Genomic DNA, 15,468 nt, shown 5'->3' with positions numbered 1-15,468 from the left:
TCTTCTCCCACCATGAGGTCTTTGACACAGGGCCAGGAGGGACTTGTCCTCCCTCTCCCCCTCTTCGCCTCCACAGTGCTTCTTGGGCAAATTGATGCCCATAGTGTGGCTGCAGCGATTGTGTGGCTGAGGGTGGCTGGTGACTGGGTCCAGCACTTCCTGGTAGAAGAAATGCTGGGACATGCTGTACCATTTGGGTTTTCTACCCCTTTTGCCCCCTCTCTGTAGTTCGGTTTTCCTGCAGAGGTCCTGGGTAGCCATGGGTGCAGCAGGAGGTCTCTGAGCTAGTCCACCATCATCTGCTGGCTGTCAGTGCCAATCAAAATCACTAATAAGCAAGTGTCCACCCATAAAGCCATCTCTTTGTGTGCTGTCACGGATTGTCCAGTGCCCCTTCAGAGCCCATACATCCTGAGTGAGAGGCCATCTTGGCTCATCTGTAGCTCTCCGCATGGAAAGCAAATACAACAATTAAAATGCAGCTTAAATAAAAAGCCCAATATAAAACCATAAATCTCCAAAGAGTTCAAATTAAATTAGCTGAAATAACCAGAACTGTAACTAAAGACCCTGCTTGCTTTTGCCTGCTGTGGCACCCTCCGAGGAATAATTTTGCAGATGAGCGGTGCTCACTCAGAGGTCACTCAGAACTCACTCAGAGCTGCTGAGAGGCTGTGATGCCTACGCCTGTGGGCTTGCAGCAGCAGGAAAGGCTGAGCAGTGCAAAGGGTGGTGGAAAGGTCAAGTGGTCAGTGCATAGCCCTCGTCATCTTACCTGGTGAGCAAGGGTAGGAGTTTCTTCACCCAGAGATACCCAGCAGAGGTGCCTCTTTCTTTACTGAGCAGCAAAGCACCTGTTAGCACCGGTGTCTGGAAGCAAGAGGGGTCCCTACGTACTGCAAAATAACCTGGTGTGAGACTGGTCAGGACTGAGGTCTGATATCTCATTGCAGAAGTGCTGCAGAGGTAAACTATCACCTTTTCGACACACCTTCCACTTGTTTCACTAATGTGCAGCCAGGGCCTGGGGTTGTTTTTAAGTTTTTAAAGAAATTTTTTACTTGGTAGGCTTTGCCCCCAGTGCTGAGCACTCTGTGCGCACATGACAGGGACTTAGCTCAAGCAAAGATCAAGGTTTTGTTACCTCTAGGGACCTTGTAGACCACCTTGGCTTGTCTGAGCAGGTGTCCTGCCGGGTTGCAGGAGAACCTGCACTGTAACTCAGGCTCTTAATCAGTGAATTTCTTGATGGAGGCAATTTAGCAGAGTTAGCCTATTTGGATGGGAATCGTTGTGGCCTTGCAGGTAGGTTCCCTTTGAGATACTTGCCTTTGGCTGGTTGGGGCTGAGCCTCAAGGTCCCTCCCCAACTCCTGGCCAAGGAGGACCATGTACCCGCCTGCTGTTACCCACCGTCCCACTCTCCATGGGTTCCTCTTGCAGCGGAGGTTTCACTACACATCTCTCTCCCAAAACCTCCAGCAGGAGGGCAGGGGCTCCTGGCTTGCTTGAATGAGTGCTCTGTGGAGATAAATCCCTTCCTGGAGGACACAACATGGGTCTACACATCATGCTTTTCAACCCAGGCATGGGGCAGCAGAGAGCTGCCTGAGAAGCTGCAATTGTCCCTGTGCAGCTGCCCCACCACTTTTCTTACCTTCTTCCTCTGTTCTCTCTTTTTTCCTTCTCTCTGTTGGTGCTGTTTGGTGGCTGCTGGGCTGGATCACCGACAGGAATGCTTTGGGGTAACTACGCCGGTCGGGTTGCCGCGGTGTTCTGCCCTGGGGAGCGCGGGGGGATGGGTGCAGGCAAATGTCCATCTATCTGATGCCTGTGCTGACCCTTAGCTGCATTCCCAGAGACTAGAGTACGCTACTGTGCATGCAGCCCTGTGTTGCCCTGGCATGCATTAAAGGTGGTGTGCTCTGGGAAAGTGCAGGTGGAATTTTCTTTGCAAGCAATGCAATTCCTTGCTTTCAGAGAAGGGTGCTTTCATTGCAGATTTCAGTCTCTGCAGTACCCAGAGATGGTGTGAAGCACACCCGGGGGGAGCAGGGCACAGGGAAAGCGGTGTCCATCACAGAGCTGACAGCTCTGCCATGGTGGGGGCTTTGCCTGTGCTGAAGCACCACAGGGACTTCAGCCCTGATGTCCTCCAAGGGATGGGATGTGGTTCATGCCAAGCTCAGGGGGCTGGGAAGAGCTCTTAGTCTTGGCTGTAGACACAGCGAGGCCAGGCTTTCTTCCAGGCATTAGCCAGCCCTACATCCCATATCTGTGTTGGATCCCAAGCAAATCCTTGGGAGTCTCCTGAGGTCTGAAGAGGTCCCTCCTCAGCAGTATATCACTGCAGTTGAGTTGTCCTTGGTGGCAGCTTGCACCAGCTCAGAGCTGCCCCCAGATCCTCACCCCAGCCCTGAGTCAGATGCCCTGGGTGCTTACCCAGGCCATGACACTGAGCAAAGCTCAGAGTTGGGAGGTGCAAACTGGGTCCCGGGGCTGTTTGTAGAGTTGCTCCCCATGCATGTGACCCTAGGGGTTTGTTTACAACAGATCTTAGTGGGTGTGTTGTACAACAAACCTTAGTGGGTTTGCTTATATCTCTTAATGAATATTGTGCTCCCTGTTGCATTAACTCTTGCAAAGGAACTGTGTAATTTGGAGCATCTGTTGTTGTAAGTCATTTCCTTGATATTTTTTGAGGGTGCCTGGTGGATACAAACTGTGCCACCTTCACCAGGACCTCTCTGCTCCATCCTGGGATCCAGTCCACAGGCTTCAGTTAAAAGACAAGAAAAAACCCCTCATACTGTGGTTGGGATTAATCACCATATTCAAGAAATGAGGGTCTTGAGCAGTGTTAGTGCTGCTTTTCTAAATAATCCTAATAATAGTAAGCTCTGCCTCCCTCAGCTGACTTGGGGTGAAGGCAAGCACAGTCCTGATCTGGAGAGGGAAGAGAGGGCTGAGATGTTGTGAGGTGGAAGACCAGGCTGACCAGATTGGGTAGCACTGATAGAAAAATGCAGAAAGCCGTTAAAGACAGAATTTGGGCAAAGAAACCAAGCACAGAGCAGGTGCTTTCCTAGGTGAATGAAAGGACTACGAATCTTGAGTTTAGACCAGGATAGAAAACCCTTGGTGAGAGATCTGTGTAGATCCCACTGTGCGCATCTCCCTCATTTTATTGTGAATTCCTTGTAGCCAGTAGCAGTGGAAGACAATAATTTGCAATGGTGGGGGCCTTTTGCAAGTCCTGTCTGCAAATGGCACATGCCTGCAGTAGGGAAGCAAACCTCCTGGCCCTTGAGCAGCATAGCTTGGGGACACGGGGGAGGGCAGTGTGCCACAGCGCCCTTTGGGCAGCTGCCCTTCTTCGGGGAGATGCAGCCCTGGCATGTCGCTGTTTTGCACAGTGAGGGAATTTGTTAAGGTTGCTGCTTCCTAGCGAAGGGGAAAGGTGCTAATCCCAGGGAGGAGATGCTTGCTTTATTTTTCATCTCTGCCAGCTGTCAGTGCGTGTGTTGGAGGAGACTCATTTAGGCAAGCTGAGCACTCAGCAGTCACACATTTGTGATTGCTGGCCCCCACAACAGCATGTGGCCCTCCCGTTTCTGTCCTCACACATGCTGGGGAGGGTGTTAGCTGTTGAAAAACTCCTGAGCATCCAACCTCAGGTCTGCAAGGTTATTGTCTCTCCGTTTCATTTTTGAGTGCGTGTGTCTCCCTCTGACATGGTAGGACCAACAAGGGCCGGGATATCAAGACCATCAAGTCTCTCCGTGTGCTACGAGTCTTGAGACCACTGAAAACCATCAAGCGACTGCCCAAGCTGAAGGTAATGATCCCCATCTCCTGCCTTACATCTGTCTTCTCTGGCATAGACCAGTGGGTGCGGGGACCACACGCATGTATTTGCTCATGAGCAATGAACAAGTAGCTTTCAAAGCAGTTGCTCTGTTTTAGGAGCTCTGTTTTCAAACACAACGCCCTTCAGGCTGCTTCATATCTGGCAGAGCAATGAGTTATTAAAAGCAAGCCTGGATCTCTGCAAGGTGTCAGAGTTAGTTCCTATGCCAGGGAAAGTGAGGCTGAAGTGGTCATGAGGCAGCAAAGTCCAGATGCTCTCCTGATAAAATAGGCTGCCCTGGCTTTGGGAGAGCTCAAATCTCTTTCCAAAGTTCATTATCTTTTCCACCAGAGCAGCCTGCAAACAACTCGGGATTTTGTGTGCTGTGCTGTCACGGTGTTGCACCAGAGGGGGACTTCCCATCTGAATAGAGGAATTATTTATGCAGCACAGGTAGGATCATGGATTTCCCTACCTTAGCTGTTGGAGTATAGAGCCAGAAAGGAGTAAGAGATTGAGGAAATCCTGAGTTTTTCACACAAGGCAATATTTAGCTGATGGATAAGGCCCAGGGTGGCATGCCAGAGACATTTGACCCCAACTGTTCTTCCCAATCAGTGGGTGGATTCAGCCCATGTCAGATCATTTCTGGACACCTCTGTCTTCACCATGAAGCAGGGATAAGGACATTCCTCTCTTCCTTAAAGTGCTCTATGAACTAGGGCTGAAAGCACAGCCCGGGGAGGTGCTGCTATTGCAGGCAGAGGTATTTGCTCTGCCTTGTTATTCGGGATGATGTGAAACAAAGAAGCGTTTACTAATTGGTCTTGAATGCTGCTAATTGCATCATGGGGGCTGTCTCCTGTCTGCTGCTCTGGTTGCAGAGAACGTTGAAGGATATAAATATCCATCTCTGCTGCTGTCTCAGGAACTGCTCCATGTCCATGGGTGTGCTGAGGGGTACGCCAGATGTTAAACTCGCTCATAAAATAGCCCTTTGCCTGGGAGAAGTCCCTGATCTTTCCTCCTTTCCACCCCAGGAATGGGGAATATTTTTCTCCATAGTAGTCCTGAGGAAGGTTTTTGTCTTGCCCTTTGCCAAGGCTGTTAGTTCCCCAAGGTGAGCTATGCCCTCTCCTGCAGGCTGTCTTTGACTGCGTGGTGACTTCCCTCAAGAACGTCTTCAACATCCTCATTGTCTACAAGCTTTTCATGTTCATCTTTGCTGTCATTGCCGTTCAGCTCTTCAAGGGGAAGTTTTTCTACTGCACTGACAGCTCTAAGGACACAGAGAAGGACTGCATGTAGGTGCCCTTTTCAGTAGGTCCGATGCTGCTGACACCTCTGGCAAAGGCGGGGTGCTGGGTAATGTTGTATTTGGGTTCCCAGTTAAGCCCTTGGTCATGACGTGCTCTTGGCTGTAGTCTCTTGGGGTGGACAGCATGGACTGAGCCCTGTCTCCCTTGCTGTGTCAGCACTGTGCATCCTTGCATGGGATGTGGGATGCAGAGCCCTGTATTTTGCTCCTGTTCTCTTTCCTCCTTCTCTCTTCCCTTTTGATTTCCCCTTCTCTCCTTTCCCTGGGTTGTTATCCAGCCTTTACCCATTTCTCCCTCCAGCCCTGCAGGAGGAGAGGTTGTGTCTGTCCACCCCTCACCCCCCATACACACACTGTCCCCAGGTTTAAAACTGCTGTCTTATAGTCTGGCAGTGTAAAAAGAAATGCCGCTGCTCTCTCCCAACCTTACAGAGGGAACTACGTGGACCATGAGAAAAACAAGATGGAAGTGAAGTGCAGGGAATGGAAACGCCATGAGTTTCACTATGACAATATCATCTGGGCTTTGCTTACCCTGTTCACAGTCTCCACTGGCGAGGGTTGGCCCCAGTGAGTATTCTGCTCCATCCACCCCTCTTGATTTAGGGTGGGCACATCCCTGTTGGGGTGGTTGGGTTAGTAACTAGCCAGGTGGAGCTGAAAGAGAAACTGCTGGGCAGGGAGGAGGAGAGAAAGGATGAGAAATTATGTCAGGACAAAAGAACTTTATCCCCCATAAGAAGCTAGAACTATTGCTGGGGTTAGCTTCTTGCTTAGGGAATGAATGATGGATAATCCCTTCTCCTGTGTGGCCCTGAGGTGTATCTTAGCTCAAGTTTAGAGATGACCATAAGACTAGCCCTTTCTTCATGCTCATGGGAGCTTGGGCAATTTTTTTATATGTATGTGGATCACTGGAAAATCCATTTTCCATCAGGAGCACAGGCAAAGCACTGTAAAGCAAGCTGTAGCCACTTAGAATGATTGTCCGTGTAAAGTAGATTGACAGAGGTTTATCTTATCACTGTTACAACTGTGAACAGACAGAGCTAGCTGTACAGAGTGGGTCCCGTGAAAATGCCATGTGGTGGCAGTCCTGGTGGGCATATCTCTGGTTGCTTTTCTTTACCTGTCTGCCCACAGGGTGCTGCAGCATTCAGTGGATGTGACGGAGGAGGACCGTGGGCCCAGTCGCAGCAACCGCATGGAGATGTCCATTTTTTATGTTGTCTATTTTGTGGTCTTTCCTTTCTTCTTTGTCAATATTTTCGTGGCTCTCATCATCATTACATTCCAAGAGCAAGGGGACAAAATGATGGAGGAGTGCAGTCTGGAGAAGAATGAGGTATGGTCTGGGGAGGGGCAAAGAGAGTGTTTGCATGGGTTTTCTGCCATTTGAGAGCTTGGAGCTCCCTAGGTGTTGAAAAGGTGTAAGAAACCCGTGAGACACTTGCCTGCCCAGCCCGTGAAAGAAAGAAGTGTAGCAACCACTGTCCCCCATGTTACCATTGACCAGGGTCTGATTCATACTGGTTTTGTTCCAGAGGGCCTGTATTGACTTTGCCATCAGCGCCAAGCCCCTCACACGGTACATGCCCCAGAACCGGCACACCTTTCAGTACCGAGTCTGGCACTTTGTGGTCTCCCCATCCTTTGAGTACACCATCATGGCCATGATAGCGTTGAACACCGTCGTGCTGATGATGAAGGTGAGCTGGTCAGAGTGAGCCTGTCCTGTTTAAAGCAGTGGGGAGAAGGAGGTTTGGTCAGGATAGAACTGGAGGGTATTTTGATTGTTTCTAGGAGATGCTTTGAGACAGAGTCTGAGCATGTATTCCCTTGGCATAGTCACTTGAAACACCACATGCCCCAAACTGAAGGCAAGATCTTCCTTAAATGAGATGACCCAAGCGATCTGGACCTCTTAAGTACTATAGAAAGATCTGGATTTACTCTGGGCTTCCTTCTTAGAAGGAGTGGCAGCTGTCTGGGGAGAGGGGTGGAGAGGGGAAGGAGGAGACAGTCTTGAAGCACCCAGGGCAAGGAACACGGACCACTGCAGGTCTTCCCTGGGACAGTCATCAGCCAAGAGGCTGGCAGGTCCCCTCCTGGCTAGCAATGTCTTTCTCTTTCCATCAGTACTACTCTGCTCCATACACCTATGAGCTGGCCCTGAAGTACCTGAACATCGCATTTACCATGGTGTTCTCCTTGGAGTGTGTCCTCAAGATCATCGCTTTTGGCTTCCTGGTGAGTGGCTGCTCCTGTTCTTGATGAGGGTGTTAATTTGGACTTTGGCAGCACACAGATCACAGAGGAAAGGTGTTAATAATGTGAGATTATTGCTATTCATTTTGGGTCCCAACCTGAGTGTTGCTTTTAGGTTGGAATTGCTCCTCTGGTTCTCATTAAACTTCCCAAGGCTGGTGGGGTAACCCACACCATTGCTTTACTTCTTGCCTTGTTTCTGTGATACTCTGGTACCTGGACTACGTATGTGCTGTGCAGCTGCTCTGCTAAAGCCAACTGCTGCTGCAGTCATGCTGATGGCTGCAGACCATTGTCCCTGGGAGCCATGAGATGCTGGTGTGTTGCTGTCCTCGGATGTATCAGTTGGACCAGACCCTGACTCAAACCTGACCATCAGTGAGACCTCCCTGCCTAATTCACAGTACCCAGCTGCTCATTTAAGATTTGAAGCCACAGAATGCATTTTCTTCAGCTATCCTTTGCAGCTTATGAGCAACTGTCAGATTTGCTTTTTTATTTTCTTTCCTGTCTAACTCATACTGGGAGATGAGGTCCGCTTGCAGGAGGGTTTCTAGCCACCCTCTTGGCTTCCAGCAGTGCCAGCTGTGGTCAAGTCCAATCTTGCACCAGCTGCTGCACAAACAGCAGGGGCTGAGATGGGTCTGGGTGCCTGCAAAGAGGAGGGCAAAGCAGCCTCGTGGCTGTGAGGGTTGGCATGATGAGCTGGTGCAGCCTGATCAGAGCTGGATGTGGCCTCTTTTCCCGCTCCCGTTCACTAGTGTGGCGTGTTGGATGTGTGAGTCATCTTCCCGGAGAAGCTGCTCGCTGCAGACACACTCAGGTCTGTCAGCGACTCAGACGCAGGACGGTGCTCCAGACCATGGCTGCATACAAATGGATGGCAAGGTCTCTGCTGCTGCTGCCATTGTCCATGAACAGCTTTGGCATGTGGCCCAGCACCCTACAGGCCTCTCACCCCCAAGCTCAAATCCATGTTCCTTCTCTCTTTCCTTTTGCAGAATTATTTCCGGGACACCTGGAACATCTTTGACTTCATCACAGTCATCGGCAGCATTACGGAGATCATCCTGACAGACACCAAGGTGAAGAAGGGGCTGGGAGCAGCAGATTGTACTGCTGCAGGGTGGGGGGCTCCTGCCTCCCTCTCACCCTCTCATCTCCTCCCAGCTTGTGAACACCAGCAGCTTCAATATGAGCTTCTTGAAGCTCTTCCGGGCTGCTCGGCTCATCAAGCTGCTGCGCCAGGGTTACACGATCCGCATCCTGCTCTGGACATTCGTGCAGTCCTTCAAGGTAAGCCCCATGTGCCCTGGTCTGCTCCCAGGCCACAGTGCTGGAGTGCTGCTCCCAAACTCAGGCTTGTTCCCAAGGTCTGACTTGTTGGCTTGTAGAAGAGATGGATCGGCACAGCTTAACTGCTTGCTTTCTGTACTACTCTGGAGCTGGACCTGTGCTAAATGAGATGACTCATCTGCTTCTCTTGCAGGCCCTCCCCTACGTCTGCCTCTTGATTGCCATGCTTTTCTTCATCTACGCGATCATTGGGATGCAGGTGAGCACAGACATCTCAGTGTGCATCCCTCTGGCACACATAGGCTGGACCAGCATGTCCTCAGCATTATGCACAGCAGCCAGCCTTATGCCTGCCTGGCATTGCTTCACTTGGTCACAGTGTCCAGGAAGGTCCTGAGCAAGGAACAGCTGGTTTGGGAGCTGCAGAGCCACATGCCCTGGGGGAGCCGCCACGGGCTTGTTCCGTCAAGCTCCTCAGCTGTCCTCCCAACTTACGCCCTTGGAGTTGTGGCCTTGGGGGCTCAACTGGCATCCCAAGAGGCAGCAGCTTTAAAATCACCATCCCTTCATTTAGAAATTACACCCTATTTCCAACTCCCTTGCATCCCCAGAGACTGATTTCATGCCTGAGAGACCTGGTGAGCAGCCTTCTGCTTCTCCCATCTGAACGGCTGGATCACGGTGGTGATTCCTGCAGCCCACCATCCACCTTGTCCCTCTGTGGAGGGTTTATGTTGTAGCCATGGCGCTGTTGGTCTGCCTGGACTCTTGTGCCTAGGGTCGTGCAGTGACCTACCAGGCAGTGGGAGGTCTGCAGAGCATGGGAAGATGTGACCTTTCCAGGCTTCAGCTGGTAAATAAGAAGCACATGAGCTAAAACCCTCATCTCCACACGTGCCATGATGCTGGCTCAGTTCTGCAATGACTAAATCCCACGCTGAAGATCTGACAAAGCATCTTCAACAACGCTCGGGATCTGAAGCTGCCCGATGAGCGAGCTGCCGCAGTACCCAGGACAGGCAGATTCTGGGGAGGCAGTGGCCCCTCGGCTCGGGCTGCTTGGCAATGCTGGTGTTTAGTCTCTTCCACCTCCTCTCTCCCGCCCTGAGAGTCCTATGGGTGGCTTTGGCCTCTCTGTCCTACACATCTCAGCACCGGCTCCAGGTGTTCTCCATGCTAAACAGCCACCATCTGACTCAGCCCCCCTCCCTGCTGTGTGGTAGTATTTGATTTATTTTATTTTTTCTTTAACACCATTGTGAACAAATCCCCAAGCAGTAAAGTCTGTGGGCGGTATTTGAGCAAAATAGCTGGAGGCAGAAAATATTCTACAATTACACATTCCAAAAAACCTGTACAGGGAAAAAAATACTCTGCAGTTAGTATATTTTTAGGTTCATGGAAAGTGGAATAAATATTTAACAGTAATAACAGCACATTTTTCCTATTTGAGGCACTTCACGAACATTCATTATGTCCTACCACAGCCCTGGCCGTGGGTCATTATTAGGCTATTGTCCATGTTTGGCGCTTTGTTGCCTCTTTTGGACCTGGGGACAGTAGTCCCAGGTGTCTGGCTGTCCATGGTGGGTCAGCAGTTGGTCTGTCCCTCCCTCACTGAGCCCTTCCCCAGCTTGTTTGCACCGCTCTGCCGGACCCAGCATCACAGACTGTTTTCCCATCAAGGGAAGAGCTCCTGGGAGTTTCCAGGACGGTGATCCAGCATCCACCCAGGGTGGTGTGACTCATCCCTGTGCCTCCAGCATGCTTGGGACCGCTGAGTGCTGTATGGTGCTTGGATGCCACCCGTAGCACAGCAGAGGGATGGATGTGGAGCGGTTGGACTCGGTTGATCCCAGGTCCTCTGTGCTCCTGTTTCCATGGCAGCTCGGCCTCTTGCAGCCTTTGCCGCCCACCGCAAATCCCTGCCGAGGAGAGTCTCCTTCCTTGATGGATGCTCAGTGCCAGCTCCTTGGCATGCTGGCTGCATGCTGGGGTGATTTTCCTTGGGGGATTGCACAGAGAGGCTGTATGTCAGGTGCTTTGGGGGATGGCTATGCTGAGGGTGGTGGACCTAGGGCAGGATCTGTCCCTGCAGCACAGGGGTGCGTGCCTGTGAGCCAAGGTGAACTTACAGCCACTTCCCCAGCCACTGAGCTCTTGCCTGAATAACAGCCCTTTTTTCTCCTATAGGTTTTTGGCAATATCAAACTAGATGAGGAAAGCCACATTAATCGGCACAACAACTTCCGCAGCTTCCTGGGCTCCCTAATGCTCCTCTTCAGGTAAGCAACCATAGAAAACTCTTTTGGCAGCATTTCTGGGTACAGGCATGCCAGGAGCCAGGCTGGGCAGCTTCTCACCACAGGCTGTTCAGTGGAGGTCAGCTTTTGGTGCTAGAGAGAAGCTAGGCAACACATGGCCACAGGAGCTCAGGAACCTCTTTTTTCCCCCTACCCTGCCCCAAAAAGGATGTCTGTCTCCCAGCTTTTTGGATCAGTTGGCTAGGGGGAGTTGGTCTCATGTGCCAGGAGCTACACCCTGGCATGGCTGTGCTCATGTGGGTCCAGCTCAGATGCCGTTGACCCAGCACCTCGCTCCTCTGCACACTGGAGTTGAATTTAATTTGGGCAGGGGGTTGCACATCTTCTTGTGAGGTTTCTCCTGGGGGCATCCAGCCCTGGCCCTGTGCCACCATGAGCTGCTGAGCACGGCTGTGTTGGGTGCAGGAGTGCCACAGGTGAGGCATGGCAGGAGATCATGCTGTCCTGCCTGGAGGGCAAAGGCTGTGAGCCAGACACGACGGCAACGTCTGGGCAGAATGAGAACGAGCGCTGCGGCACTGACCTGGCCTACGTTTACTTTGTCTCCTTCATCTTCTTCTGCTCTTTCCTGGTGAGTTCCTCCTTCCCAAGAGCCCTGGGGGTGCCTCTCATCAGGTCCCCAACCTGCACCCCCACCACAGGATCATCTCTGCCCCTACTTTCCTTTCTCTCTGCCTTTCTCCCTTTCACTTAGATGCTCAACCTGTTCGTGGCAGTCATCATGGACAATTTTGAATACCTGACTCGGGATTCCTCCATCCTGGGACCTCACCATCTAGATGAGTTTGTCCGGATCTGGGCAGAGTATGACAGAGCAGCGTGGTATGTAGCCAGCAAGTTCTTTCCTGAACAACCTCTCAAAGCTGGTTTCAAACAGGTGTTTCTGTGTTCTGCTATTGGAAACTGGCTGTGATGCCTGGGACAGTCAGGGAAGGGCTGCTCTCACTTGCAGGTGTTACCAGGGCAGCAGCCAATTCCTACAACACCTAGTGGCACAGGCGTCTTGGGTGATGCTAACAGTTTGCCATGGTGTTTGTCCTGAGCACTGGAGGTTCCTGCTCTTCCTCTCCTCCCTGGGTGGCCAGCAGGTCCCTCTCAGCCTCCTTCCCTGTTCCCATGTACCAGCTGGGTGCCTCTGCCCTGAGACCAGCTGCATCACCTGGTCCCCAGCACCCACATCTCCCCATCAGAGCAGGGCTGAGCATGGCTTGTTCCCAGCAATGGGGAGATGCTGGGGGCCTACTGGGCTCCTGCCAAGTCACCTGTTGGGGACCTTGATGGGTTTGGCGAATTGTGTTCTTATGCTGGCCAGCCTGCTCACCCCTCTAGAGACAGGAGGATTTTGTTCCCTGCATTCATGTCTTGGCTGATGAGGGCCCCAGCGAACAGGGCTCCTATTTGCAGGCAGCAGCCTGTTCCCAGCAATGGGATGAGTTCAGAGACTGTACATACTCCGGGTGGCCAGGCTTTGGCTCTGCTCCTGCTGCTGCTGCAGAGGAGCTGCTCTCCACTGCTCCTCCCAGGATGGTCTGGAGCATCCCTAGGGCAGTGTGGAATCAGCAGCTCTGGGAGACTGTTTGCCCTCCACTCAGCCCTGGCACTACAAGGGTGTCTTATGTGGCCCCGTCCTCCTTTCCCCAGCCCAACAACAGCCTCTTTGGAGCCATGACCCACCACTGCTGTGCCAGGGAGTGTGGGTGATCTTAGCTCAAGAGCCCTTAGCAGCCATATGTGCTCCCTTTGGAGACTCTTCACATCCACTACTAAAGTTCTGCCCTATGAGAGACCAGCTGCATAGGGAGAAGTGTGGCCAGCACATCAAAGGGGGTGATTATTCTCCTCTACTCTGCTCTTGTGAGACCCCACCTGCAATGTTGTATCCCGCTCTGGGGCCCCCAACATAAAAGGACATGGATCTGCTTGAGCAGGTCCAGAGGAGGCCACAAAGATGATCAGGGGGCTGGAGCACCTCTCCTGTGAGGACAGGCTGAGAGAGTTGGGGGTGTTCAGCCTGGAGAAGGGTCCGGGGAGACCTTAGAGCGGCCTTCCAGTACTTAAAGGCGGCTACAGGAAAGCCGGGAGGGAAACTTTATCGGGGGTATGGGGATGGGACAAGGGGTAACGGTTTTAAACTGAAAGAAGATAGATTTAGGTTAGGTATAAGGAAGAAATTCTGTACTGTGAGGGTGGTGAGACACTGGCACAGGTTGCCCAGAGCAGCTGTGGCTGCCCCCTCCCTGGCAGTGTTCAAGGCCAGGTTGGACGGGGCTTTGAGCAACCTGGGCTAGTGGAAGGTGTCCCTGTCCATGGCAGGGGGGTGGAACTAGATGAGCTTTAAGGTCCCTTCCAACCCAAACCATTCTGTGATTATCAGCTCCTGGCATAGTTTCCTCCACTGTTTTTGTCCAACCCTGTGCAACTTGGTGCTGGCCAGATTCCTCCCTGTGGGCTCTTCTCCAGCATTCTTGCTGCTGTGCAAGGGTTTGCTTGTTAGTGAGTGACTGTGCCTTGTGCAAGGGGTCAGTACAGGTGAGTAGATGTCCTGACAGACAACTAGAGAAGGGAGAGGAGGTGAGAGTAGTGAAGCATCCAGCTGCGCGGTGTGGGGCTTCTCACCCATGGCTTTTGGGAAGGATTTCTTCACACCAGGTGCTTCATTCACTCTTGCCTCCCATGTTGGTGGCCTGGGTCTCCAAGACAGTCCCTGAAAAAGCATGCTTGAACTGTCCTATCAATGCCATGTACCCCTCTGATTTCTGGGCAAACTATGCTCTTTCATTGTGATACATAGTCAATGGTTAGGTGATGTGCACAGGAGCCGTTGGTGCTGGGCCCATGGGGGCAGCCCTGGCCCTCATTGCTGGGTGAGGAATGGGTGAGTACATCTGAATTGGTCCCACCACCTGTGTTGGGCAGTGGTTCTGTATCCTGAGACTGGGACCATCATGTGAAGGTCTCGCAGAGAAACCACCCAACACGAGGGGGGCTCAGGGATGGGTTTTGACCAATTGATTGGGTTAGCTCTGGCCAGGGATGGGAGAAGAGCAAGGAGAAGCCAGAGGCAAAGGCTCTGAGTAGGAGGGTAACGCTGTTCTTTGCCTCCTTGTGTGGTTTCCCTCCAAGCTTGTCTAAGGATGCCCAGGAGGCTGCAGCATGCTGCACCTCAGCACTTCCACCCCACACAGTCCTGCTTCCCAAAGGGCTCTGGTCTGGAGCAGAGTGGGGAGCTCAGCATCTGATGGCCCCTGCACACTCTCCTGCCAGCTCTCCGCCTCGACTGCTTTGTTATTTCAGCCAGTGCAGGCGGGATCACTGCACCTGGGTCTGGGGACATGTGCTTCTGTGGGCAAGGAGAGGTGTGTGTATGGGAGAGTTTGCTTCAAATAATGTGTACCCTTGGCAGAGCATGGCCTGATGGTCGGAGCACAGGACTGGACCGTGAGAGACCTAGGTGCTAGTGACACAGCCACCAGTTCACCAGCTGGTCACATTATCTCTCCCCATCTCAGGTTCCCCAGATATTGGAGATACAAATGACTCAGCTGCCAACCTCCCTGGGTCCTTGTGAGGACCAGGGAGTTGGTCGTGCAAGGACAGCCTCTCTGGTGGTGTGATGGGGCATAACTCCATAAAAAGGGCTCGTAGTGGCTAGAACACAACCAAGCTGCAGGCTCACCCCGTGTAAAATCCCAGCCCTCTCCCACCAGGTGTAGGCAGCCAGGGGCAAGATGAGGAAGGGTGATGGGGTGGTGTTCAACACCAAAACTGTCTTTCTTCAGGGTCAAGATGGGTCAGTGTGAGGAGGTGAGCTGACTCATGGTGGAGAAGGCAGTAGCTGATGTTCACGGCTTTCCCCTCTCTGGACCTGACAGAGCCAGACAGAGAAGAGCTGTGCACCCCCAGGGATCTTGCCCCACAGATGGCCTCAGCATCCCCCAGTTAAACTCTCCATCCTCCCCTCCACCCTCTCAGTGTCCTATTAACCCACCTGTGCTTCCTTTGCAGCGGCAGGATCTCGTATAAGGATATGTACAAATTAGTACGGGTGATCTCGCCTCCTCTGGGCCTAGGAGAGAACTGCCCCTACAGGGTGGCGTGCAAGGTTTGCCTCCCAGTCCTCCGCCACAACCTGGCCACGGGACGCACCATCCACCCCTTCTTCCCCCCTGCTCCACCACCACTGCGCCTCCCGAGGGACCCCTGACGTTGCTTTCCTTCGAGTTTAAAGAGGTCCGCGGCCTCCCAGAGCCAGCAGCTGTCCCCCTCAAGGGGAGGCATGAGTGGGGCCAGGGGGGCTCAGAGCCTCCCGGGGTGGGTTTCAACAAATTGCGTCCCCCAGCCAGCCCCCCAACCCCTGGCTCTGTTGATGCAGGGAGCCCCTGAAGGGTGCTGGGCCAAATGCTACCATCCCTA

General features: G+C 52.5%; 1 protein-coding gene across 1 annotated transcript in view; it reads left to right on the top strand.

The window, feature by feature from the left end:
* The window catches only part of LOC113482608 (voltage-dependent R-type calcium channel subunit alpha-1E-like), a 90,948-nt gene that overhangs the window by 61,581 nt on the left and 13,899 nt on the right, over positions 1–15,468 (top strand). Inside the window, exons 25-37 of the mRNA XM_026853393.1 lie at positions 1,733–1,744; positions 3,741–3,837; positions 4,993–5,153; positions 5,600–5,737; positions 6,311–6,512; positions 6,712–6,876; positions 7,307–7,417; positions 8,437–8,520; positions 8,606–8,731; positions 8,925–8,990; positions 10,925–11,016; positions 11,461–11,626; positions 11,750–11,877. Coding sequence (XP_026709194.1) covers positions 1,733–1,744; positions 3,741–3,837; positions 4,993–5,153; positions 5,600–5,737; positions 6,311–6,512; positions 6,712–6,876; positions 7,307–7,417; positions 8,437–8,520; positions 8,606–8,731; positions 8,925–8,990; positions 10,925–11,016; positions 11,461–11,626; positions 11,750–11,877 — 1,548 coding nt within the window. The remainder of the gene's footprint in view (positions 1–1,732; positions 1,745–3,740; positions 3,838–4,992; positions 5,154–5,599; positions 5,738–6,310; positions 6,513–6,711; positions 6,877–7,306; positions 7,418–8,436; positions 8,521–8,605; positions 8,732–8,924; positions 8,991–10,924; positions 11,017–11,460; positions 11,627–11,749; positions 11,878–15,468) is intronic.

The sequence above is a fragment of the Athene cunicularia genome (assembly GCF_003259725.1).
Source record: "Athene cunicularia isolate RWA chromosome 8 unlocalized genomic scaffold, athCun1 chr8_part1, whole genome shotgun sequence".
NCBI classification, from domain to species: domain Eukaryota; kingdom Metazoa; phylum Chordata; class Aves; order Strigiformes; family Strigidae; genus Athene; species Athene cunicularia.
Note: the sequence above shows the minus strand (reverse complement) of the source record. Positions and strands in the feature narration are given on the sequence as shown.